Genomic DNA, 27,929 nt, shown 5'->3' with positions numbered 1-27,929 from the left:
CTTGCCTTGAGATATCTCCGGCCGTGACCTGGAATGGACTATGGATTATCCCACCCATCTGAAACCAGGAGGGGTTGTGGGTTGGGTCTTCCCCTTTAAATTGAGAGCTGAACATTAAAGCTTTGGGCCTTGATCAGAGAACTTTGTCTTGGCCTCATCTCTTCTCACCCTCCTTCCCCCTTCATTCCCAGCCCCCCTTTCAGGTGAATCCAGTTGACTTGTGGCCGCGGGCGGCTACATATTCATACTTGAATTCGAGGAATTACACAGATGTACAGGATTCAATTTGCTGAAATTGTTATCCATATAGAGGTTCAAATTATCCTTTATTTGCACAGTGAGGATTTGTAGGAGGAGCTAGGGTGGGAGGAGTAAGGAAAGGAAGAGGAAAAGGAAGAGGAGACGCTAGAGAGAGCAGAGATGTAGGAGGATGAAGAGCCATGCAGTCATGGGTAACAACTTATATTTAGGTTAGCTAATTGGGAAACAACTCTAATTGTATGAGTATATTGTTATTGAGCATTACCAGACATATAAAGCCTTTGATTAATACTTAAGCATTAGAAGATATGAAGATATGATGACCAATAGCTGCCAGGAGAAGAAAGGCAAGACTTCCTGGCAGAGACAGAGTTTCTGGGAGAAGAGCAGAACTTAGATATTCACCAGCATGACATGGGAAGGAACAGATGGTGGGAATGAATGAGAAAGACAGGTAATGGGCCATGTGGAGAGACAGAGGCCAGGATTCGGTGTAGCAGGATATCCGCCCCCCCACCCCGGCAACATTTACCATAAACTTCATAATTTGGGAGGAGCTAATGTGGGAGAAATAAGGAGAGGAAGAGGAGGAGCTAGTTAGAAGCACAGATGTAGGAGCCGTGGAGGACCATGCATGTATCCAGAGCAGTCCTGGGTAACAACTTATATCATAAGGTTAGATATTAGGACACACCTCTAATTGTGTGGGCATCTTGTTAATTGAGCATTACCAAACATATAAAGCCTTTGGATAATCTTTAAGCATTAGAGTCTCATTTCTACCGGGTACCATGTGGATGGCAGGGTGGTCTGGTTCAGACAAGCATTGTGGAAACAGTGTAGTAGATTGGCAGAGCCATCTCCCACGCGGGCGTCTCATGGGTGGCAGGGCCGGTGTCTCTGGCCACCTGAGCCTGCAGCCTAGTTGGAAACATGGCAGCTCTGTAACAACAAGCCAGATCGGGTGTTGCCAGTTTTAATATTAACTAGTAACAGATCTGCCCAGCTATAGTACCTAGACTTTTATAAATAACAAGTCTCTGTGTCTTTATTCCATACACTGGCAGTTCAAAGAAAGTCCTGCTATATTCAGTTTCTTAATCCTTATAATAAATCCAGTACTGAAGCAAGATCAGATTTGCAAAATTTTAAGAGGACTTGGAAGAAGGGGAAAGAGCCATACACTTTGGGATCTAGTTTTGTGTTTCCTGATGACAACAGGTTTCAATGCAACTGATAGAACCCAAATTTCCTGCAAAGATAGTGTTTGTTTTCATGAAGACAACTCAAATGAGAGGTTTTGGGTTTGTTGAGACACAGTTTCATTATGTATCCCTAGCCTATGTAGAACTCACTATGTAAACCAGGCTGGCTTCAAAAATCCCAAAGATGTGCCTGCCTCTGCCTCCCAAGTGTACACCCAAACACCTGGTTTAAGTGAAAATGTTTAAACAACAAAATATTTTTAAATTGGATATTTTATTTATATTTCAATTGTTTTCCCCTTTCCGGGTCCCCCCCTTCAGAGACCCCCCATCTGTGGGAAAAAAAAGTCCCACAGGAGTCCAGCGGGGGAGTCCTGCGGTGGTAGGGTCCCACATTCACGCAGCCACGTGCAGTCTCAGACACACGAGGAGGGTCCGCGTGCCACGGCGGGTTTTAATTGATATGAGAAAGTCCAGTTCCAAAAGGATTTCAGAAGCTTTATTGTTCATGGGGTGGTGAATCGGTCTGGATGTGCCCCCTCCCCCAATAAAAAAAAAAAAAAACCAGGGGAGCTTGGCTTTTATAGGGAGGGAAAAGAGGGGAGGAAATAACTTAATTAGCCACGCCCCCTCTTTAGATAACTCATTAATATTTAAATCTCTCAAGGTGGAAACCTGTTAATCATGCCCTCCACCTGTGCCTTATAAGATTGACAGGTGCAGGTTGAATGGAGATTAGACCAACTGCCAAGGGCCTGGGTTCTGGGGGCGTGGCCAAACACCCACAACCCATACCCTTCCAGGGCCCGACACCCATTCCATTCCCCCTCTCCCTGCCTCTATGAGGGTGCTCCCTCACCCACTAACCCACTCCCACCTTCCTGCCCTGGCATTCCTCTACACTGGGGCATGGAACATCCTCAGGCCCAAGGGCTGCTCCTCCCACTGACGTCCGACAAGGCCATCCTCTGCCACATATGCGGCCAGAGCCATGGGTCCCTCCATGTGTACTCCTTGGCTGGTGCATTAGCATTCTTTTGCTGCCCTTAAACCTATACAATGCATTTCAAAAAACCACTTTACAATTTCATGTGCAAAAGAAATTTTGTTGATGGTGTTATCTTTCTTGAGACAGACTCCAGTAGCATAGGATGGTCTTAAATTCACTATATAACAGAGGCTGGTCTTGGACTTTGATCCTCCTGCCTCCTACCTCCCCAAACCCTTCAGAGTTCTGGGATTAAAGATATGCAACACCAGGCCCAACTGGAAATTTTTCAACATAACAACAACAAAAGTAAAGCAACTCCAGTATTTTTTACTTAATTTTTAAACGACTCTTGATCTTTAAACCTTTTTGTAAATTACATCCTCTGAGCAACATGACTTAGAAGGCCATAGAGTCATACATTTGACCATTTCATGCTAGATGTGGTGGTGCATGTCTTTAATCCCAGCATTCATGAGGCAGAAGCAGGAGAATCTCTGAGTTTGAGGCCAGCCTGTTCTAAGTAGTGAGTTCCAGGATACCCAGGGCTACACAGGGAAACCCTGTTTCAAAACAAACAAACAAACAAACAAACAAACAAAAAAAGCAAAACAGAAAAATGTCCCAAGAAACAAAAAATAGCAAATGTTCAGTTAAAAAAAAAAAAGACTCTCTGGTCCAATTTTATACTACCCAGTTTTTATCTTTTATTACATATTTGTGTGTGTGTTGAGAACAGTTTGAGAAAGTCATTTCATCATGTGGGTCCTAAGGAGTCAAACTCAGATTGTCAGGCTTGGCAGCAAGCACCTTTACCCATTAAGCCATCTCACTGGCCTACAACCCAATATTATTATAAAGGCATTTCAGCAATTAAACATTAAAGAATTGTATAAAATGATACATGATACAGAACAAGATCTCTTTAAAAAGTTCACATCATTTAAAACTAAGATCAAGCAGCCAAAAAGGAGCAGATTAATGTTCACCAAAGCCACAGGAATAAAACAAATGCAAACATTAAAAACAGATACATATTAAGCCAGTGGTGGCGCAACGGCTAAGGTAGCTGCCTGCAGAGGGCGAGCCTGAGCCCTTTGCTCTCTCTCTCTCCTGGTTCGAATCCCGCTTTCCCCGTGTGACTCTGCCCGAGTTTCATGGGAAAAAAAACAAAACAACAACAACAACAAAACCCAACCAAACAAAAAAACCAAAACAGATACATATTATGTTTTCAATAAAATAGAGTCTTTCCTTGTGTTAGTTGGGTAGTCTTTTGCCTTAAGAGGACAAGGCTGCATGTGATCACTGGGTTCATTCGTCTTCTTCCAAAGGAATAATATCAGGAACTTCATCAGTCTCAGATGTCGAGTCAACAGCAGTGAAATCAAGCATCTGTAAAAGAGGAACCTCAGATGATAAAACAAGAACTCTCTTCCTAGTGGTGACCGAGGTCAAAAGAACAGACAGTAAGTGAACTTCAGATCCAAAGCGGTTCCTCAAGCCTCCACCCTTGGAGTGCTGAGAATATGGACAGGTGCCGCCAGACCAGCTTGAAAGTTTCCTTTACTACTTTATTGCTAGAGCAAACTCCGTAAAATATTTTCTTGTTGTGCCAGGTGCTCATCTTTCACCCCAGCACTTTAGATGCAAAAGCAGACAGATCTCTGTAAGTTCAGGCCAGCCAGGCTACATAGTGACACACTCTTATTAATTAATTAATTAATTAATTAATTAAAGCATTTTGAGTTATTATTCTTTTTAAATAATAATGTTTTACTTTTGTAGGACTTGTTTAGGAACTGAAGTAGCAATTCATTTTCTGATTTCGATATACAACACTCAGGAGGCAGAGGCCAAGACAATGGTAAGCTTAAAGCAAATTGGGCTATCTAGTAAGAACTTGCCTCAAATGAAACTTTGAAATTGTCATCGCAAGGGGCCAGGGATATAGCTCATTGGCAAGGACTGTGCTTAGCAAGCTCAAAGGCCCTGGGTTCCACCTCCAGGACACAGGAAGTTTTAAAAAAGGGGGGTGGGTGGGTTCTGTGAGATACAGTAGTGTAGAGTGGACCATTCCAGAAAAAAAAATAGGGAAATGCTAATATCCTAATAGCCAAATCAACTAACAACAACAACAACAAAAACTCTCAAAAAAGGGGTGGGGGGCAGAACTGAAGAAATGGGTGAAGGAGTTAATAGCTTTATCCTGTAGCATAAATAGACAAGATATTTTACATGAATGAGAAAAATCTCTGTAGTGAATGACAGTGATAGTCGAACTACATTGTGAACATATTTAATGTTGCTGAGTTACATATCAAAATAATGTCTTAAGTGATCCAGGCATGTGGCTCACATCTGTAATCTCAGTATGTAGGAAGTAGGGCTAGAAGATCAAGAGTTCAAGACCGGCCTCAGTTACACAGCAAGTTCAAAGCCAGACAAGATCTGAAAAACTAAAAAGCAAGCCAGCTCGAGTTATATTGAATCATAACAAAATCCTGTCTCAGAATGACCAAAATAAAAATGTTTGTGTGCATGTGTGTGTGGGTATACATGTGCCCACACTTGAGCCCAAAGGTTCATTTAATGTGCCTTCCTCAAACACCCTTCACCTTAGTTTTTGAGGCAGAGTCTTCCACTGAGCGTAAATGTCCTTGACTCCACTAGTCTGGCTGGCCATGAGTCCCGATTTCTGCCTATTCCATGGTTCTATCCACCCCCACTAAACTGGAGTTTCAGACCACACCCAGCTCGGGGTTTAAATATGGGTGCCAGTGGTCCAAATTCAGCAGGCACTTTATCAACTCAGTCATCTCCCCATCCCTAGCATGGTAAATTTGGTGCTTGCTATATTTTATTCCCTAACAATATGAGAGAAATGAGGGGCACAGGCACAGGAACAAGGAAAGTCTTCATTTATTCACCAGGCCCTTTTTCTCTTTGTGTCCTTCATTGAACTTTCCCCTAAGAACTCAGGAGCTGAGAGATCTGTGCACTGAGGTGCAGTTCTCACTAATGTATTCTTTAAGTTTTTCATTGATACAGTAATTTGCAGTCTAGCTCTTCAGTAAGGTTCACCTTGCAAAGGTTTTATCAACCTGAGATCCACAGAGCTCAGCAGTGTTACAGAAATTCATTCGGAGGGAGCATCAGCCAGAAAAGCCAGCTATCATGTTAGCCTTATTTTAGGTTAAAAGTTATACTTGCGCCGGGTGGTAGTGGTGCACGCCTTTAATTCCAGCACTTGGGAGGCAGAGGCAGGCGGATTTCTGAGTTCGAGGCCAGCCTGGTCTACAGAGTGAGTATCAGGACAGCCAGGACTACACAGAGAAACCCTGTCTCGGAGAAAAAAAAAAAAAAAAAAAAAAAAGACGCACTTGCTTAGCTTCTTCTCTGAGCTATTGTTAATGAATGTATATATTTTTTAACATCTACCTTTAACACCCATTCATTTATATTTTTCTCTCTTACTAAATCTAGACCATAACATTTGTGTACATGCATTTTTTTGTGACCCCATATCCCAGAATAGCCTTGAACTTGTGGCAGTTCCTCCTGCCTCAGCCTTACACATCTTTGGATTCCAGGCATGAGCCACCATGCCCGGTGCACTTTATTTATTTTTACTAAATATAAAATAGAACATGAAGCTATAACACAAAAGATAGAAACAGACGAATTTTCTAGTTGCCAAACAAGAAAGTCAGCTGTGGTTTTCTCCTGGCAGAGAGTTAGAGTGCTAGAATGGGAACCATATCTACACCTACAACTATACCTACACCTACACCTACACCTTCACCTATATCTACCTTTACCTACACCTTTACCTATACCTGCACTTTGACATCAGTAGACATTGGACCAAGTCCCCACTGTGCTCCTTAGTTCTTTTCAATCTGTTTCTTCATCTGAAGTATCCAACTTACCAGGTGAAGAATAAAGTTGGTGAGCGCTCACTTGTGAAAGGTGATCAATAAACATGAGTGACTTCTATACCAACTCTGCAGATTCTTTAGAGAATGTTGGAGGCTCCACTTACAGAGTTCTAGTCCCTAAGGCCAACAACACATCCACCTCCACCAACACCTCCTCACACACATACATACATATCACACACACACTTAGGCCTTGAGAAGGTTTAGGGGTGCCGTAGGAACAATTCACCTATAGAACCACATCAATTCAGCATGCAAATTCCTTTACACTATTAGACTGTCTCCCACTCTGCCGTCAACCTTAGTACTATGAAGGAAATGGGAGAGGGAAGAAGCAGCTAAAAGAAGCCATAGTTTATCATGTACGGTGAGTTTAAGTTCAAAGTTGGTGATCTTGCCTACCACCTTTTCAGGGCTTTGGGAAATGCCTCACAAATCACTTCCCAGAGTTAGAAAATAAGTATCTGTTTTATTGACATGAACACGCAGTTCTGTACTGCTAAAGCAGGACTGTAAGAAGTGCTTTGCTGAAAAGATGCCTATCAGGAAAGGACGGAGGGTGGAGTCAGTACGGCATGCACAGTGCCACACCAATGAGGTAGAGCCCCCCCACCCCGCCCCCAGAACAGAAAACCAGCTATTTGTTCTTTCATGAAAGCCAGAATATCCTGAGCCAAAGATGCCATATTTTTTCAGGCAGTTCACCATGCAACCTCTAGGGGGCACCATTCACACGTTACATGTCATGAATTCACCTCGTATAGCAAATTTCCACAAGATGGCACTAAACATTTTGAGGATATGGAGTCTTTTTTTTCTCCTTTTCATAAAGGATAGACAGTGAGTGGCTCTGGGTCCTGGATAATATAAGAGGCAACTACAGGAATAGACATGCTATCTGTAGGGATTTAAACTGCTGTGCTCACAATGCCGACTATGAACCTGAGGGTGTGCTTGCATCCCAGAGGGCCTGGAACACCTAGTTCAGCTTCATTTGCATCACCTATACTAAACTATTAGGAACAGCTGAATGGGCTGGTGCACACCTAGCCCTAGCTGCCCCCCTCACTTGCCCTAAGTGGGAAGCTCTGTAGAGCAATGCAGTGGTTTGCTCTTGTCTTAACAAGTCTAAGGAAGTTAGAATTCTTACAATAGGGTACAGGTTACAGTGATTATTGTTATCTATTGTTAATCACCTAATCAATGTCCACTCGTCTGCATCTTATCCATTTGAGTATTTTATTTTGCTCTATTCTTCCCTGTGCTAGGCACCGAAGCCATGATCTTGCACATACTGAACACACACATTACCACTAAAGCTGCCTCTCCAGCTCCAAAGATCCCTTTTGACTCCCCACGCTACTCTGTATCAGCAGCTCTTCTTTGGTGTTTTGTTTTGCTTTGCTTTTGAGAAGACATCTCACTATGTCAGATATACTGGCCTTCAACTCACTTTGTAGCCCAGGCCGGCTTTGACCTGTCTCAGAGCCATAAGTAGCCGGGATTAAGAGACATGCACCACTAGGCCCTGTGCCTAGGAACTTCTAAAAATAAAATATTTTATAAAGCCTGTACTAAGTTCTTGTTTTTTTTTATAAAAGGACTATCAATAAATCTGCTACCTATATACATAACATAAACTCACTCTATGTTTTGTTTCAGATTAAACTTCTTATTTACTTTCTATTTCCTTTGTTGCTCAAAATGTGGTCATTGGATCACCTGCATTAGAAGCACACAAGACTGCTCTTTAAAAGTAAAGACCCTTTCAGCACTTGGGAGGCAAAGGCAGGTGGATCTCTATGAGTCTGAGACCAGCCTGGTCTACAAAGAGAGTTCCAGGACAGCCTGAGCTACATAATGAAACTCTATCTCAAAAAACAAACAAACAAACAAACAAACAAACAGACAAACACAAACCCTACAATAAACCCAATAAACCAAACAACAACAAAAAGAAACCCAGTATGGAACCAGAAATCTTCTTATCCAGCTCCCTAGCTGGTAATTTCTGGCACAGAGGGTACAGGGGAGGACAATGACAGACAAAGTGGTCTAAAGCCCAGGGACAGATGTGGTACCATTATCACTGCGAAAGCTCACTTGGGCCATTGTTCATAAGGGAGTTGGGCTGATACAGCTGCTATCTCAGCTGAGTCCTTCCCAGGTTCTAATCTGAATAGAGTTCTGTGTTTTGTTTTTAGATAAGGTCACTTGAAGCCCAAGCGGACCTTGAACTCCTAATCCTCCACCTCACCTGGATTACAAACAGGCACCACAATGCCCATCTTCTATGGAGAGTTGAAAATGAAGTAAGAAGTATTTGATTCACACTACTCAATGTCTGCTTTTTCTTTCTTCTTCTTTCACAAGAAAAAAAAAAAAGAGACTTCATTTAACTGTCTACCCCACTCTGAAACATAAACACCTTTTTTCTCCCTAACTTCCTGTCACTTCAAGTGGTCACCTAGCTGATATCTTTCTGAACATGTAATGTGCCAAGCATCATTCTTTGCTGTCAAATTCAGCAATGCACAGATGGCCTGCCTCTCACCACCTCACCACTAACTGAGGGTGTGGTTTCAATTTGGCCTTTTCCTCTTGAACCCTACCCCTGCCTTATAGCACAGCCCCAAGTAGACAGTAAATTTAAGTTAAAAGGCCTTCTCAACTTGCCAAGGTGGTTGCAAAGGCCTGTATAATCCTAGCACTAAGTAGACTAGGGCAGGAGGAATGCCCTGAGTTTGAGGCTAGCCTACACCAAAACTCCAGAAAGAGTTGAATTAGTAATTTCTACTACAACACAACGAAAGGCTGGTATCAGAATCTCAAAAGAAGCAAGAAGAGAAAGACCTTCACCATACAGACATTTTAAAATGTTACAGAATATCCTGGATCCCATAAAACCTCTTCCGAAAGTGTATACCTATAGCCTGAAGGTTTCCTTGAGACACAGCAATAAATACTTAAGCTTACTGGGTCAAAGACACCTCACAAGACCATCACAGATAAAGACCTCAGTATCAAGTTACTCCTGGAACTGCATCAGAGCTGAGATCTAACTGGCCCGGTCCCATGGGAGCCAAGAAAGGGCCAACTGGTGAGAGGTTTTCTCTCTTCCCACGTCTGCTTTCTCAGGCTCCAATTAGACTCTGCTTCTTAAAGATCTCTCCTCCTCCTATCTCCTCTGTAAGTAATACTCCAAAGAGCGTATCGAGAATAACCCAAAGTTTAGTTTCTTTTTATGCCTCACTAGCTCCTCAGCGCCTTGAATGTCTTACCAAAGGACATGTGTTTTCCCTAATCTTGTCCAGGTATATGAACTAACCTGCTGGCCAGTTAGAGATGATACATGCCATTGTCCCACAGATGGTGTTCTCATACCTCTGGTGGTTAGAGTGGTTAACCTCAGATCATACAGAAGGATGTAGTGGTTTGTGTCTACTACAGTCTGACCTTTTGGGGAGGCTAAGGCAAAAAGACCTCTTGAACCCAAGAGTTTGCCTTTTGAGATTAAACCTTTTGTGGGGGCTGGAGGGTGGGAGTCAGAGCTTCTCTGCATAATCCTGGCTGTCCTGGAACTCACTATGCAGAGAAGACTAATGGACAGCACTCCCAAATCGCTTGAGTTTTTATTTGTTGGTTGGTGGGTGGGTGGTTGGTTGGTTGGTTGGTTGGTTGGTTGGTTGGTTGGTTGGTTTGCGGGCTGACTGGCTGACTTGCTGGCAGGTTCACCACACCAGAGCTCACACAGTTATTACTAACCTATCATGGTAAGTAATATACCATGTTAGGAAATCTGTTAAAACTAAATTTTCTGTCAGTTTATGCCATAATGAAGCTGCGAGATTTGAAGACACAAAACATTGAAAAGACAATGAGAAACATGCTTACAAAAGTTCTCTAGACAAAGACACAGGCAGACAAAACTGAGACCAGTGTTCACAGGTCATGACAAACAACAGGGCTTCTTCTAAAACTGACCTGCTTTGTTGTCTGGCTTTGTTGTTGTTTTGTATAGCCTTGGCTGTCCTAGAACTCATTTTGTAGACCAGGCTGACCTTGAACTCACAGAGATCTGCCTGCCTCTGCCTCCCAAGTGCAGGAACTAAAGGCAGAAGAAGCCACACCTACCTCTACTCTGTATTCTGTTGCTCAGGAAGAAATTTCAAAGCTGTCTCTTTTTCATAATCAGTTTAATTAACACTGAAACTCTTGTAATGGAGAAACACAAGAGTAGACTTTCAGAATTAAGTTGCCAGCACTGTGACACATGCCTATAATCTCAGTCCTTAGGAGACTGAAGGTAGCCAGAGCTGTGTAGCAAGATCATTCTCAACAATAATCTTTGCAATAAGAAAAAGCACATATGTACTTATTGCATATGGCTGCTCCAAGCCAGGTGTAGGACCAAGAGTGCTTGTACTTTGAAGGCTAGTCAGGAGGATTGCTTGAGTCCAGGAGTTAGGCCAGCATGAGTGACACAATAAATCCCCATCTCAAAAACAAAAAAACAAGGAACCAGTGAGATGGCTCAGAGAGTAAAGGCACTTGCTGTCAAGCCTGATGAACTGAGATTTGAGCGGGGAAACCACAGGTTATAGGAGAAAATGGATTTCCACAAATTGTCCTCGGCGGCTTCACACCCATAATGGTACCCATATGCCCACTAAAGCAAATCAGTAAACATACAAAACATTTTTATACCCTCAAATACAAATATTTCCATCAATTGAAATAAACTATCCATATACTTTTGAGGCACAGAATGGAAAGATTATGAATGAACTAAGAAAAAACATTAAGAAGCAGAGACCCATGAATAATCTACCTTTCCTGAAACCAGAAGATCTGTAACTGCCAAAGACAACTGCCAGATGCCTGGGAGTCCCAGCCTCCACAAGGACACAGGTAAAGTTACATGTTCTCCCTTGATTTGGAGTTTTTTTGTTTGTGATTTTGTTTAGGTTTTTGTATTTATATGTTTCTTTGTTTGTTTGTTTGTTTCAGGACAGGGTTTCTCTGAGTAGCACTGGCTGTTCTGGGAACACACTCTGTTGACTAGACTAGCCTCCAACTCAGAGATTTGCCTGTCTCTGCCTCCTGAGTAACGGGATTAAAGAAGTGTCCCACCAGCATCTGGCTACTCTTTCTTGTTTTCATGAAAAGGCATAAGGTAGGGATGAGATAACTTTCTTCGAGAGTTTAAGTCTAGTTAAGGGCAGCCCTGCTCACCTAGCATAATAGGCAGAGTGTGTGGCTCTACAATTTGCTTTCTTTCAAAAAAATTCATTTTTAAAATAATTTTTTACTTTATGCATAGGAGTATTTTGCTTGATTGTACGCATGTGCACCACATGTATGCAATGGCCACAGTTGCTAGAAGAGGGCTTCAGATTCCCTGGGACTGGGCTACAAGCAGTTGTGAGCCTTCATGCAGGTGCTAGGAATGGAACCCAGAAGGTCCTCTGCAAGAGCAGCCAATGTTCTTAACCACTGAGACCTCTGCAAACCCTGAAATTTACTGTCTTGAAAATTCTTTTTTTTTTTTTTTTTTTGAGATACAGTTCTATATAGTCCAGGCTGTCTCTGGACTCACTATATAACCACAGATAATATGAACTTCTGATCTTCCTGCCAGCATCTCCAAAATGCTAGGATCCCAGGAGTATTTATACCTAACTTCTGAAGTATTAGGGATTGAATACAGGGTTTAATGCATGTCAGGAAAGCACTCTACCCACTGAACTACAGCCCTAGAGTTCATTTGCATTTTTAGAAGTTTGATAAGACTGCAGCTTTGTGATAAGGAGACTCATATCCTAAAGGACAGGTCCCCCTTAAAGGGACTAGAAGCCTGGCAACCACAGGCAGGTTCCTTAGACTTAGTTCTATTTTCCTGGAGACCTAATGTCCTCTCCTGACCTTTACAGTTATCAGACATGCATATAATTTACATACTGTTTTCTGGCTTTTTAAAATAGTGTCCTGTTTTTCTGTCATTTTTACTTTTAAATTTTTATTTTTTTGTGAATGGGTATTCTGCCTACATGTGTGTGTGTCTTACACCATGTGTGTTGGATCCCCTTGGGCCTGGAGTTACAGCCATGGGCTACCATGTGTGTGCTTGCTGGGAATTGAACCTAATTAGTGTTCCTAACCCTTGAGTCATCTCTCCAGTCACTGTCCCCCCTTTTTTATAAATTATTAAAAAAATTAAAAGACACTCCATATTTTTATTTTGACACAGGGTCTCTCAATGTAGCCCTGGCTGTCTTAGAACTCAATTTGTAGACCAGAGATCTGCCTGCCTCTCTGCTTTCCTGAGTGCTTAAGGGATTAAAAGTGTGTGCCACTATCCCTGGCCTGTGTGTGTCTGTATGTATGTGCATAAGGAACTCAGAGAACCACATTCAGAGTCAGATCTCTCCCTTTATCATGTGGGTAGGTCTTGAACCCAAGTCATCAGGCTTGGCAGCAGGCACCTTTACCTGCTGAGACCTTTTGCTATCCCTTTATTCTTTCTATGGGGGCTTCACTGTTTCCCAGGCTGCTCTCTAATTCCTGGGTTCAAGCGATCTTCTCCCATTACCCTCTAAGTAGCAATAACAATGTGTTTGGCCTCATATTAGCTTTGAATTTGTTTGAAATCTTCAAGTGGACTTTGTCTTCTAATGTTGCTACCCTGCTGAACTCCCCAGCAGGCCAACTGGAATTCATGTATGTGCTTAATAATGTCATGCAGATCAAGCAGGTCAAAATAAAAGCAACACACAAAGCATACATAACAACATAAAAGTGCTCTACCCTGTTATGAATTTTATTGGGTCCAAAGGTGGTATTTCTTCACAGAGAAGGAAAAAAACTAAATTCAAGCTGCACAAGCGCTTGTCTTTAGAGAATCAGTGATGAAGCCTGCTCAGACCACACAGGAGCAGATGCCCGTTCAGAGCAGAGGCCACATGAATGAATCTTTATTCGGTACAGACAGACGTTTACAGCCAATAATAACACAAAGGCCACAGACAAGACTGTAAGCACACCTGAGCTTTTAGGTTCTGGCGAGGTCCTCACAAGACTAACACATGCCACTTACCAGCCAGGTAAAAAGAACTCAGGTACCAGGGCCAGCTGGGGCATGACAATAATTGAGTCATAATGAGGACCTTTGTTCCAACTAGCTGCTTTTCTAATCTAAAGTCATCTATCAGGTTAATTTCAATACAGCAAAAGGTGTTGCCTGGCCAGCAACATTGTGCACTGGTGACAAGGACAGGTTTACTGAGTTTTGAGCTCAGACTGCTGGACCTTCAGGCTGGCCTTGTCCACCTCGGTAGACTGAGGATAAAAGGGACCTACCAGCCAGTTGAGAGGCGTGTTGTTAACAAGGTAATCCATAACTTCATCTAAGGATTCCTTCATTTTCTGCAGCTGCCCCTTGCTAGAAATGAGGACGCCATCAGACACTTCCGTAAAGGAGGCAGCATTGCGGAACACCGAGTAGATGTCGCCTGCCATCACCCCCAAGTGTTTGACCTGATCTTGAATGTTCTGTGGTAACCCTTGGACGTTGACCAGGAGAGTCTGGCATGTAGTCTGGAGCTGCTGGGTCAGGTTGCGGGCGACAGCCAGTGTACGTGATTCGATGTGCTAAAAATAAAACAGACTCAAGAATTAGCAGTGGATCCCACGGGGCTGTGTATGATTTAGCCCAGTAACGTCTGCTGGCTATGTATCCATACAGACAGCTTCTACATGCAGCTTCTTTGACTCCTGAGTACTTGCTTGTTTTTCCCCTAGGGAGGAATGCCCTGGCACTAAGCTAAACCCCCAACCAATGCTTTGACTTTTTAGTAACAATACTGTGTGAAGCAGTACTAATCGTATTTCACAGCTAAGAAAATATGCTTAGCGTTTAATCTGCCCAATTAACAGCTAGAAAGTAGCTAAGTATGAGATTTGAACTTGTGACTGCAAAGGTCATCGTCTTAGGCTGAAGAACAGCAAGCAGGACAGAACAGACAATCAAAACATACACTTGCTACTGTTGGTTTAATTTAGTCTGTTCTCAAATAGGAAGATACAGTATGAACTGCTGATGCTGATTTCAGAGGCTCACTGCTACTGGGGACACAAAGAATCACTCTATATGGTCACACTGAGCTAGTTCTAGAACATTAGCTGTTTGCTCTTTTGCAGTCCTCAAACCTTCAGTCTCAACTGTGTCCTGATCTCTTCCAGAAGCCAGCCGACGCACCCATTTGAAGGCAGGTGCTATGCACCACTGACCTACATCCCCAGTCCTCTCCTTATTTTTAAAAATAATATTTAAACTACCTTTACTTTGTGCACTTAGGCAAAGGTCAAAAGACCCTGAGGAGGTTGCTTCTCTCCTTCTACCTGTGGGCCCCAGGTGCCTTTAATTGTGTATCCATTTTACCAGTCCCCTCTCTATTTTTTATTTGGAGATAAGCCCAGGCTGGCCTTGAACCTGCTATCCTCTGGCCTTAGTGTCCCAAGTAGCTGCTATTTCATGTCTGTATCACCATATCTGGGCTGATATGAATATACTCTGAGAGGATTGATTCATGGGGGAACTGAAGCCAACCGTGTGGTAAGAACTTCTCCAGACACTGTATGAGTGGCTCTGCCTGTCATCTTACCTCAACACAGTGGGACTCATCGGTGTCGTCGTAGCCAATGCTTCTCTTCCACTCCACCCATGAGACATAGAGCTTATCCTGAGCACCCTGAATTTTCTCGTTGGCACTGTGCACATTCTTTCTGGCGAATTCAATCTGTAACGAAACAAGCTAGGTGAATGCAACTTCTTCTCATGTTTCATCCTGCTCTCAGCTCTGTGGTGTGTGCAGGCAACACAGAGACCACAGAGTTCAACAAGAGCTGCATTTACTTATCTCTCGGCTTAGTGGTCAACCAAGTTGCAGCAGGTCTTTACTGCTTTTGTGCAATTATCACATTGCTGACGTCAAATGTGTCTCTGGGCACAGGTAAGAGGTAATAGACTTTATATTTGCATGAAGGGTAAGTGAGAATTAAAAGAAGAAAAGGGCATAGGGGAAAATGAAGGAGAAAGGTGGCTAGGCATGGTGGTGCATGCCTGTAATTCCAGGATTGTGGAGGCAGAGGCAGGAGAATTGCTACAAGTTTGAAGCTAGCTCTGTCTGTGTTTCAAGTTCTGGGCCAGGCTGAACTACACAGCAAGACCTTGTCTCAAAACCAAACAAACAAGAAAGAAGGAAAAGAGTTCAGCCTTTCTCTTCCTTGTTACCAGCTACCTGTTCTTCCTAGAAGAACCTGCCCTTCAGTACAGTACATGCCATTCTTTACCCTGGCATTCTTTAATGGCTGTACAAGATTCTATTGTGGCATAATGCACAAACCTGCTCCTACTTGATGTGTACTGTTTCCATCTCTTACAACTATAAAAAGGAAGAAGTATCTATAGGGCAAATGTCTAACAAATATCTGATTTTTTTGTTTGTTTGTTTAGTTTTTTTTTTTTTTTTTTTTGAGATAAAGTCTTAATCCTGGCTGCCATAGAACTTACTATGTAGACCAGGCTGGCCTCAAATGCACAGATATCCCAATCACAGATACCTCTCCCTCCCCAAGTGCTGGGGTTAAAGTGTTTTCTTTCTTTTTTTTTCTTCCTTTTTAAAGACTTAATTTCTTTTTATGTTACTGTATGAGTGTATGTCTGCATGTATGTATGTGCACCATGTACATGCCTGGTGCCCTCAGAAGCCAGCAGAGGTTGATGGCTCCCCTGAAACTAGAGTTACGGGTGGTTTGAGCTGCTGTGTGTGTGCTGCCAACCCATCTGGGTTCTCGGCAAGTGCAACAAGTGCTCTTAACTGCTAACCTCTCTCCAGCCCCACAGAGGTTGCTCTACTCAGTCCTGAAGAAGTTCACAACATTTGAAATGTAAATAAAGAAAATATCCAAGAAAAAAAACTTTAATTTAAATAAAAAAAAATGGAGGTTCACAACAGCAAGCCCTTCTCTGGATCACTGAAAACAGCATCACACTGTGCTCGTGCTCATGACGGGGAGGTGGCTGAACTCAATGCCACAGAGGTCTAGTTTTATTTCCTTGTCTAGAGTTATCTGCACACTCTCCATGTTTCCACGGGATTATTCACATACAGTACTGAAATTCTTAATTTTTTTTTTTAAGATTTATTTATTTTATATATGTGAGTACACTGTCGCTGTCTTCAGACACACACTAGAAGAGGGCATATGATTCCATTACAGATGGTTGTGAGCCACCATGTGGTTGCTGGGAATTGAACTCGGGACCTCTGGAAGAGCAGTCAGTGTTCTTAACTGCTGAGCCATCTCTCCAGCCCAGTACTGAAATTCTTAAGTGTCATAATTATATCTATTCTTATTCGTAAAATAAACGGGTAATCACCAGATGGACAGTGGAGTAGAGCTGAGAAATGGTCTCCTGGCTCTTTTGTCTGGCATCTTTAACCCTGTTGACAGCCTGATGGTAGGCCCTGGAGCAGAGCTTGGTGGACAGGGTCTCCAGCCGTTCACAGTATGGCTTCTGAACCTTATCAAATCCTTCCACCTTTTTTGCTTCCATCTCTGACAATAGAGGGGAAAAAAGAAAAAGAGAAAATAAACAAAAGTGATCCTTTGTTTAGGATTCCACAGTTGGAATCCTAAGAAAGATGTCTTCATTTCCTAAGACTGTTCACACTCCCTGTTTGGGTTGATCACCCTGAAGCATTTGTTACACACACACACACACACACACGTTTACATGTGCTTCTTCCCACCTGCATACACTTCTTAGCAACATGGCACATAGTACAAGCAGTTGTGGTAATTAAGTACCATGATGGCTAGTCTCAAACTTGCTATACAATCAAAAATGGTTTTAAGCATTTGAAACTATTTTTAAGATTTACTTATTAGGTATACAGTGTTCTGCCTGCATGTATATGCCTGCATGCCAGACATGGACACCAGATCTCATTATAGACGGCCGTGAGCCACCATGTGGTTGCTGGAAATTGAACTCAGGATCTCTGGAAAAAGCAGCCAGTGTTCTTACCCTCTAAGCCATCTCTCCATCCCTTAGAGCTACTTTTAAAGATTTATTTTTATTGTGTGTGTGATGTGTTTCCTGCATGTGCATCTGTGCATCACATGCATGTGAGGTAGAACTATAGTTCCAGACAGTTGTAAGTACCCATGTGGGTCCTGGGAATTGAACCCAAGTTCTTCCACTGAGCCATCTCTCTAGTCCCCTTGCTTTAAATTCACCTGCATCTGCTCCTCTAGTGCTGGGGTTACATGCCTTTTTTTTTTTTTTTTTTAAAGATCTGTTCACTATGCAACCCTAGATGGTCTGGAACTTACTATGTACACACCTGTAATACCAGCACTTAGGAGTTGGAGACAAGAAGATCAGGAGTTCAAAGCTAGCATCATGTACCTAGTGAGCCTGAGGACAACTTGAGCTATATAAGACCTTGTCTCAGTAAAAAAAATAAATAAATAAATAAATAAAAGAGAAAGAGTATGGTAAGTTATCCTCAGCTACATAGTGAGTTGAAGACTACCCTGAGTTAAGTAAGATCCTTAAAAAAAAAAAAAAAAATTTAAAAGGCCAGCAATATGGCTAAGTGGGCAGAGGCACTTGCCACTAAGCCTGATGGCCTGAGTTTGATTCCCCAGCACCCACACTGTGATGGTTTGAATGACAATGGCCCTCAGGGGCTTTTGGTTGAATCCTTGGTCCCTAGTTGCTGAAACTGTGTAGAAAGGATTGAGAGGTGTGGCCTTGATGGAGCAGGTCTGTCAAGGGGCAGGCTTTGGCAGATCAATTTTGGGTGTCATTCCCAGTGTGCTCTCCCCACCTCTAGCTTGCTGATGTGAGCTCTAGCTGTCCCTGTTGATGTGCTTTTGCTTCATAAGTCCAACAAAATGTTTTCCTTTGTAAGCTGCCTTGGTCATGGTGTTTTATCACAGCAATAGAACAGTGACTAAGACACGCATGCAAGAAGAGCAGAACTAGATCCTGCACCTTGTCCTTTGACTCCCCCATGTACATCATGCCACACATGCACACCACACACAAATAAAATGTAATTTGATTGATTGATTGATAGATGATTGATTGATTAAAGATTAATGGTAGCTTTTGGTTGGGCATGGCGGTACATAGTTTTCCCTGTACTTAAGAGGAAGAAACAGATGGATCTCTGTGAGTTTTAGGACAGGCCAGCCAGAGATACATAGTGAGACCTGTCCCTAAATAAGTGAACAAACTTTTTAAAAAGGACTCAAACATAACTTCAGCATAAAAGCATCATTACCCAGCTCCTTCTGAGTGAGAGGGAAGTACTGGTCTACCAGCAGCTCCGACTTGGTAATTGCATTGTCTACTCCACTATTCACGAACTGCACCATCCCCCAAACTGTATTGATGCTGCCGTTGACCACAGACTTGGTCCTTTCCACGCTGCCAGTAACTGCTCCTTTGGTCTTATCCACCACCCCTGAGACTGTGCTGGCTACAGAATCCTTGGCTCCAGCCACGGTAGTCGTTATCACATCCTTCGCCCCAGTTACAGCACCTCTGGCATTGGCCACAATCTGTAAGCAAAGAAACAGACAAGCCAGCGGATGAGAAATATTGGCAAATACACACTCATGGTTTCACAAAGGCTGCATAGCTAAATAGTCAAAGATGAACTGAGCGTGCTCTTCTACTCTCAGCCTCATACATACATAGACTACATAGCATTAATTCTTAATGAGGCTGAGTGTCTCTGTCAGGTCTCTTTCTTTGTCCTACAGGCTACTACTCCCTAAGGACTATTATAAATGAAATAAACAAACATGAAACTAATCAATTTGTCTAGACAAGTTGTTTTGTTTTTGTTGTTCTTATTTGAGACAGGATCTCATGACATGCGTTCTTGCTGACCTCGAATTCACAGAGACACACCTGCCTCTGCCTCCCTAAAGCTGGGATTAAAGGCCTGTGCCATCATGACTTGCCTATTAATAATTTATATTAGAAGCCTGGGAGGCCAGTCTGGTCTACAGCCAAGACTAAGTGGAGAAACCCTGTCTGTCTCAAAAAAAAAAAAAAAAAAAAAAAAAAAAAAATATATATATATATATATATATATATATATATATATATATATATATCCCAGCCAACAATATCCCAGCCAACAAAATGAAGTGCTACAGAGACTGAGGACCTTCGTTCCACCCCTAAAGTGCACATGATGGAAGGAAAGAACCAACTTCCACAAAATGTCTTCTGACTTCCTCATGCACACATTGGCACAAACACCCCATTCACCAAAACTTAATTTACATATAGCATTTTTCAGAATTTTATCTTGTTTTCTCTGTTTCTGATTTTTGTTGTTGTTCTATTTGGCTTTGTTTTTCCATCGAGACAGGGTTTCCTCTGTGTTGCCTTGGTTGTCCTGGAACTCACTCCATAGATCAGGATGGCCACAAACCCGGAGAGATCCGCCTGCCTCAGCCTCCCTGTGCTGGGATTAGAGGTGTGTGTCACCACAGCCTAACACATATAGTATTTTTTTTTGTCTATAATCACCCAAGAGGCTAAGGCTGCAGGTCCAGTTCTGCTACACTAGGAAACTATGACTCAAAACCAAAGTAAAACAAAAAGCCCTCAACAGCTCTCCTGCCAAAGAATAGTCTAGTAAACCTTTACAATGGTACATTTGCACATGGGCAAAAATAGAGGGAGGAAAAAAAAGCCACTGAAGAGGGTGATAGGCTGGGACTGTGGCTCAGTTAGCAGAGTAAACGTGCAACACTGGGACCTGGCACCACAGAGAGTAGGCATGGTAGCCTACAAGCCTATAACCCTATCATTTGGAAGGTAGAGGCAAAAGGATCAGAAACTTAATGTCACCTTTATCTGCAAATGGAATTCAAGAGCAGCCAAGGGAACCTTAGCTACAAACACCTCAACATCACTTCTTAGTAAGATATCAATTTACAAAGTTTTCAGTTTAATACCCCAACCTAATTTTTATCTAGGTTGAAACACAGTAAGTTGACTATTTCTGTTGTGGTGTTGCAGATCAAACTCAGCCTTGTACACACTAGGCAAGGAATGAGCTACAGGTTCATTATTATGAGCTACAAGTACATCAGTTAGGCTGGATATTATAAATAAGTCAATAAAAAAACTTTTTTTTTGAAAAAGGGTCTTACTGTGTAGACCAGGCTGGCCTTGAACTCACAGAGAACAGCTTGTCTCTGCCTAGAATGCTGGGATTCAAGTCGTGGACTACCATATTAACCAACCATTCATCAAAATGTAAATACCCCAAATGGAAAATAATTCCTCAAGCCACATAAATGAAAGTTTTAGAGACACAGAAAATTATCTAAAGGCTATACACTAAACTTATCTATTTAAGTGGTGAAAGGCAAAACCCCATATCCTCCCCTAACTGATATCCTTTTGTGCAATGCTGTATTCTTAACCAGAAGGATAAATTTAGGGCATTATCTGAACTGCACAGTCACTAAGATGGATAAAGCAATTGTTGGGCTGGAGAGATGGCTCAGCGGTTAAGAGCACCTTAATTGCTCTTCCAGAGATCCTGAGTTCAATTCCCAGCAACCACATGGTGGCACACAACCATCTATAATGAGATCTGATGCCCTCTTCTGGTGTGTCTGAGGACAGCTACAGTGTACTTATATACATAAAATAAACACATATTTAAAAAAAAAAAAAAAAAAGCAAGCAATAGTTTTTGCCACCACTGGTTATCTGTCATGTATGCATGTTGTTCCTATCAGCAATGCCCAGAACTATCTCTCCCAGTTTGTATATACATCCAGCAACATATGGAACCAGTGATTTAAAAGCAGTTTCACTGTTACAAGCTGATAGAGACCAGCCTGTATTCTAACCAAAAGCAGTTACTTCATCTCTGTTTCTTGGACTCACCCTAACAGCAGTTCAGGAAGACCGGGAGTAGTCATTACTCCTTCAAAAATATTCCCAACTCCAGCTTGAGGGAAAGGTATTTGTGTGTTTATGGCTCAGAGCCTGGGCTAAAGAAAACATGAAAACACCCCAAGCCCCAACACTGTCCCAAGCTCACCTCAGATGTTGGCTGGTTCAGAATAGGCAGTCTTTCCTCCATCCTGTCCAGGCCCTTGCAGGCATAGGTATTGGCAACCGCAACTGCAGGAAATACAGACAGGAAAATGATCACTCACTCTAAGTATAGAATGAACACATGGACAATACCTCAGGGCTTTATTTAGTCTTATTATGAAAATAGCAAGAATGCAGCTTTATTTTTCTTAGAACCACAAAATCTACTTCCTGGTGTCTTCTGCTCTTACAGGAAGAAATTTGGCAGGTTCCTGGCAACTTTCTTCCAGGGACAGGTAAATCAGGGGCTGTGTGGGAAAAGCAGCTAAGGAAGACGGCCTCAATGCTAGTGACAGTACAGGAAGGCAAGCTTCTACTGAACCTTCCCTCAGGAAGTAAAGTAACCCGTGCTGGGTTAATCTCTATTTATCTCAGTACATAGAGATATACTCTGGGATCTCACCAGTGAACAGTAGCACCCTGGATCTTCCTAACAAGATTTCAATCCAAGCTTCCCCCTTAAAGATAAGAGGTCAAGAATCCACATCAAATTGTTTCTTAAAGAATCCTTATAATCGCCGGGCGGTGGTGGCGCATGCCTTTAATCCCAGCACTTGGGAGGCAGAGGCAGGCGGATTTCTGAGTTCGAGTCCAGCCTGGTCTACAGAGTGAGTTCCAGGACGGCTATCCTCCTGGCTATACAGAGAAACCCTGTCTCAAAAAACCAAAAAAAAAAAAAAAAAAAAAAGAATCCTTATAATCCTAGACTCTAATTTACCCTTTGGGGAATGATGCAAATGTTTGTTAAAAGCAGTTCATTTGTGTTTTTGGAGACATTTGGAGAGACCGATACTTCCTCTAAAATTGAAGAAAAACATTTCAGTGTGTATAGTTGGGTGTTTTGCTTGCATGTATGTCTGTGTACCAAGTGCACAAGCCTGGTGGTGTCTGTGGGAGACCAAAAAAGCCATTGGATTCCCTGGAATTGGAGTTACAGAGAGTTGTAAGCCACCATGTGGGTGCTGGGAATCTCACCCAGTTTGTTTAGAAAAGCAGCCAATGCTCTTAACCCTCAGTCATCTCTCCAGCCCCAAGTTCCTCTGAAATTTAAACAGTTATTAAAGATCTAGCAGTTCCACACCTAAATACATACTAAAGAGACTGAAAATATAACCCCCAAAACTTGGGGTGAACATACATATGTTCACAGAAGCATCATTTATCGCCTTCCCAGGGTAGACACAACCTAAATGTTCGTCAGTTGATGAATGGATCGTGTTGGGGCTGGGAGGACTGTTTGATAGTTAAAAGTGATTCAAGCACAAAAGCTTGAGGACCAGAGTTCGGATCCCCATCTGTAATCATGACCTCTGCATTAACGGAAGATCTGGAGAGCATCCTGGCTAGCCTGAGTAGCCATGTCAGTGAGCTCTGGTTTTTGATTGAGAGATTCTGCCTCAAAAGTCAAAGAGAGATTCAGGGAGGTTCCTGGCATCAATCTCACACCTTCACATGCCTACACACACACACACACACACACACACACACAGAGAGAGAGAGAGAGAGAGAGAGAGAGAGAGAGAGAGAGAGAGAGAGAGAGAGAAGCATTGTCCAGCTAGTTTTCATATCAACTTAACATAAGCTAGAGGCATCACACAGGAGGGAACCTTAATTGAGAAACTGTCTCCAAAAGATAGCACAAACCTTTAGGGCATTTTCTTAATTAGTGATTGATGGAGTGCCCAGCCCAATGTGGGTGGGGCCACCCCTGACTTGGTGGTCCTGGGTTCTATAAGCAAGCTGAGCAAGCCATGAGAATCAAGCCAGCAAGCAGCACTCTCCCATGGCCTCTGAGTCAGCTTCTGCCTCCAGTTTGAATTCCAGTCTTGGCTTCCCTTAATGGACTACGATTCAGGATACGTAAGCCAAATAAACCTTTTCCTCCTCCAGTTGCTTTTGGATTTATGGTTTTTCATCACAGCAATAGTAACCCTAAGACAAGTATGTTCTACCCACACAATGTGATATTAGTCCTCAATAAAAAGGGATTAAATACAGACACAACATGAACATCTGTCATGGTTATGAAGTACATACAATGGTGTATCACAGGTAAGTCCTGAAAACCTCTATGTTAAGTGAAACATGCCTTACTTACGTGTGATGCAGAAGAGCTTACTTTATGACTGATTGTACCCAAGGCCAGAAATAATCTTATATAAAAACAGGTTTAAGAGCAACCTGAGGGGATAGAAGGCAGTGGGTCCTGACTGCTGATGAAAACGAGCTTGTTCTGTTTGCCGTGCTGGGGACTGAATCCAGGGTCTCATACATGCCAGGAAAGTACCCTTCCACTAAGGTATAGCCATTTTTAGCTTAAGTAGATTAACTGTACAGTGTGTTTTCTTAGCTCAATAAAGTTAATATTAAAAATAAAAAGTCTTGGACTGATGATGCAGTTCAGCAAAGTTCTATCCCCAGTACTGCATAAACCAGGCATGTTGGCTTAGGTCTGTAATCCTAGCCATTTGAGAGGCTAAGGCATGGCGATATCCTTGAGTTAGAGGACAAAGTTACATAGTAAGTTCCCTGGTCAGGATGAGCTACAATGTGCAACCTTGTCTCAAAAAGAAAAGTTTGGGCAGAGAAGATAATTCAGTGAGTAAAGGTGCTTGCTGCCAAGCCAGATGACCTGAATTAGACCCTGGTATTCTCTCAGCATTGCCATGACATGCATCTACACACAAATACATACACATATGCAGACACAAGATAATATAAATGTAATAAAATTTTGGTTTTTAATTTGCACATGCTGTATGAGAAATCTAACTCAGTTCACCCCTTAGATGATTGATGCCTTTGTGATTTCAGTTATTAACATAAAAGCATTTTGGAAATTTACTTTTTCTTTTCTTTTTGGTTTGTTGTCCTGGCTTGAGACACATTCTCACTATATAGCTCTGACTAGTGTGGATTTTGGTAGGTAGAACAGGGTGGGCTTGAACACAAAGATTTGCCTGCCTCCATTGGGAATAACGGCATACACCCTAAGTTCATGCTTTTTTCCTTTCTGAGACAGCATCACATACAGCCCAGGCAGCCTGGGGTTCACTATGTAGCTGACACTTCTCCTCCACCTCCCTTCAAAGAGCTGAGGTGACTGGTATGAGCACAATGCCCGGCTGGGAAGTTTCTTTTAGAGTAAGACAAGTGAGCATCAGTTCTGGCTATGAAACAGTCCATCTGTGTGAATGCATGTCACCAGACAGTTTCTAGATAGAAGAGGTGCTTCAGGAAGGCCTGAGGGTTCCCTGGTGTGACTTAGAACTCACCCTACCCAGTCCATTGGGCTCAATGTTGACAGAAGAATCTAAACTCACTTTGTGGCTCCAGCTTCTGGATGATGGGCCTTGCACTTGTCATAGCCACAGAGGTCACCGTCTTCACACCCTTCTCTGCCATCTCACACACAGATCTCAAATACGGGTAGTGATCCTTTGTACTGACATAAGCGGAGGACACGAGGTCGTAGGTAGAGCTCACCAAGGGCAGGTTGGCCACCCTCATCACCACGCTCTGCAAACACAAAGGAGTGGATAGTAAGGACTCAAAACATGAGAAAGAAAAGGACCAAGGAACGAGCACTTAAAAAAAAAAAAATCATACCGGTTGTGGATCCACTGCTACTGATGCCATTTTTCCTCCTGGAGAAATGAGATGCCTGGAGAGAAAAGAAACTGATTTCAGAACATCGAGGTGATACCAAGTCCCGTCCCAACCCAACCCAGGCAGTTGCACAATTCCAGCATAGACAGTTTCAGTTTCCCATCCTCTAATTCAGAGCCCTCTTCAGGGCCAACAGCCTGACTGGAGGCTCCGGAACTGTTTACACACTTTCAATAGGAAAGAGTAGCCGTTGATATGTGACCTGTCTCTTAAATTGGACACTAGAAATGCCTCTGTTCTCAAAAATGCCAACCAGAAAGGCAGAACATTCAATTTAAACAGAAGACATCCTAGCTTCCCCCCAAACACCTTGATTGATTAATTAATTAATTTTTGTAACTCAGGTTGCACACTAGGCTGGCCTTGAACTCACGAGACCTGCCAGACTTTGCCTCCGAAATGCTTGTTAACTCAACCTCACTAGTGTAGGGATTAGGCACAGGCCACCGTGCCTGGCTCTCAGGATCAGAACTATCAAACTGATACTTTAGGGTGTTTACCATTCTTGTGAATGAGATTGAAACTAGCAGTGGCTGCTCTACTGCTGACTGAGCTCAAGAAAGAGTGGCTCCAGGGAACTATAAAATCTCCTATCCGCTGTGACCCACCCCCACATGAAACTGCCTTCTGCCCAGCAACAGAACCTGTCTAGACACACCCCAGCCTCCAACCAAAAGTCCCAGTTCCTTAAGAAGAATTGCCCTGAAAGCAGAAGCTTCGAGCAGTATCCATACCGAGGAGCAGCCTATAAAATATCTCCTTCCGTTTTCCAGGGGTGTGTGGTGGTGCTGAGGCAGAGGAGGAGCAAGAGTTCCAGCCCAGCTTGGACTACAGAGAGCCTGAGGGCAGCCAGTGCTGCCTAGTGGGACACCGAAGGAAAACCAGACAATTCTCACTATCCACCTCATAAGTTCTTCTGTAAGATGTTTCCCTTTAAATAATGCCTCTCCAGGACAAATGCAAGTTGCTCTACCAAAGAAGGCCGTGCAAACAGAAAGGAAACCTCTACGACAAAAGAGAGAGCTTTCCTAACCAGCCCCGGGCTGCTCCCGCCCCGCCACCGACCGGTAGCTGCAGTTCCGAGCCCAACGCAGGCAGAGCAGCAGCGGCCTGGGGGCCAGATCTAATACAGAACTCACCGAACAGGAGAGCTGAGGGACGAGCAAGTCCGCACGATCCTGATGACCGCAGAACAGGGCAGCCCGGGCGACTGTTAAATATCGCCTGGCTGCCCCGCCCATGCCTCCGCGCCACGTGATAGCCCAGCTGCCTGGGGCAGCTGAACCCTGCGCCAGCGAAACCGGACTCGGCTGGGACTCTGGGGTCACTCAGTGGGGAGGTGGGGATCCTGCCTGGGCGAGGGGACCCCAACCTGGTGCCAAGAAACCAGGGGCCCCCTTGGTTTCCTGAGCCCAGTGCCCAGAGATCTCAGACTAGTACAGGAAGACCAGGAGCCAGCTGGGGCGAGGCCTTGCCTTTGGCTGTTCTCTGACTTAGGTCAGGGGTCCTGAAAGTCGTGTTCCAAAGATGCAGGGCGCCTGGGGTTTTGGAAAATGCAGACAAATTAGCAAGAGTCCTCAGAAAAGAACGCTTCAAAACTGGAATTCAGGGTTCTAATCTTTTACTTTAAGCCAAGAAAGTTACAAAGATCTGTGGAATTCCAACACAATAATGACCTGTAGAGATTTCTGGTTTACTGCTCTATGGATTTAAACAATTCATCAATGGATGTGGTGGCTTTGGTCTGTAATCCCCAGCCAGCAGTAGGGAAATTGCGGCAGGAGGATTGTTGCACGTTCTAGGCTAGAAAAATACCCTGTTCTCAAACATTTATCAAATGCTTCTAGTTGAAAGGTTGATCTGGATTTCCAAAAACAAAGCTTGAGCTTGTCTTCTTCAGCAAGACAATTCCAAATCGCTCTTGAGTGATAGCAGCCAACAATTAAGGAAGATGGCCAACTTTATCGTGACTTACACAATGTTCTTAAGGGAACTTAAATAGTCAACATCTGAATCATTTTTTAATCCTTGTCGAAAATGCAGGGGCGTGAACTGCGTTATTTGGTCCCGAAAGTTGTACAGCCATCTGAAGTCATAAGGGTTCAGGGAATTTCTTTCCTGGAAAAAAGATAAAGGAGCAGGCCTTCTGGTTCCTTGCAAGAGAAACTAGAAGGAACAGTTGAGGATAGGAAGGAAACTCTCGTGCCCTAGCTAAGTGGTTCCCCTGTCACTATAATATGGAGTAGAGCGGCAGCAACAGTTCTGGATCCCACTAAACAGGGCTTGTGGAAGGTGCATTCGGAGCTGTGGAATTTGAACTCTGGGCAGCTCTCACCTCCACGTCAATCACTTAGCCAAAGTTGCATGCACACAGGTGCTGCTTATTTTTTCAAAAGTCCAAAGATCCAACCGGGCTCATTAAAATGTGTGCCTGAAGTGATTAAGAGCACTAGAAGACCCAATTGTATATATATATATATTTTTAAAGCCACAAAATATCTAGAAGTCCAAAGATGTTCTGAATGTTTTTTATTAAAGATTTTGTCTTGTGTGCATATGTATGTATGTATGCCACATCTGTGCAGATGTCCTCTGAGACCTTTTAGAAGAGGACATTGGATTTCTAGGAGCTGAAGTTACAGATGATTTAT

The 27,929-nt window shown here is 43.0% G+C and overlaps 1 protein-coding gene across 1 annotated transcript; it reads right to left on the bottom strand.

The window, feature by feature from the left end:
- Positions 1-3,131: 3,131 nt before the first annotated feature.
- Plin2 (perilipin 2) lies at positions 3,132-26,555 on the bottom strand. The gene is made up of 9 exons (XM_034503797.2): positions 26,418-26,555; positions 25,219-25,273; positions 24,933-25,128; positions 21,554-21,636; positions 18,755-19,034; positions 16,837-17,015; positions 15,059-15,193; positions 13,755-14,045; positions 3,132-3,849 (listed from the first exon to the last, which is right to left on the bottom strand). Exons 2-9 carry the CDS (start codon positions 25,246-25,248, stop codon positions 3,769-3,771), a joined length of 1,275 nt encoding a protein of 424 aa, XP_034359688.1. The 5' UTR covers positions 25,249-25,273; positions 26,418-26,555; the 3' UTR covers positions 3,132-3,768.
- Between the last annotated feature and the right edge of the window lie 1,374 nt (positions 26,556-27,929).

Source organism: Arvicanthis niloticus, chromosome 5 (genome assembly GCF_011762505.2).
Source record: "Arvicanthis niloticus isolate mArvNil1 chromosome 5, mArvNil1.pat.X, whole genome shotgun sequence".
In the NCBI taxonomy this organism is placed as follows: Eukaryota; Metazoa; Chordata; class Mammalia; order Rodentia; family Muridae; genus Arvicanthis; species Arvicanthis niloticus.
Note: the sequence above shows the minus strand (reverse complement) of the source record. Positions and strands in the feature narration are given on the sequence as shown.

What these genes read in the sequence shown, in the direction of transcription:
- Plin2 (XM_034503797.2), bottom strand. Translation starts at nt 25,248, where the DNA reads ATGGCATCAGTAGCAGTGGATCCACAACCG. An exon ending in TCTACTCCACTGTCCATCTG is followed by an intron (nt 15,194 to 16,836) that starts GTGATTACCCGT and finishes GTTTCGTTACAG; the next exon opens with ATTGAATTCGCCAGAAAGAA. An exon ending in ATGAGTCCCACTGTGTTGAG is followed by an intron (nt 14,046 to 15,058) that starts GTAAGATGACAG and finishes TTTTATTTTTAG; the next exon opens with CACATCGAATCACGTACACT.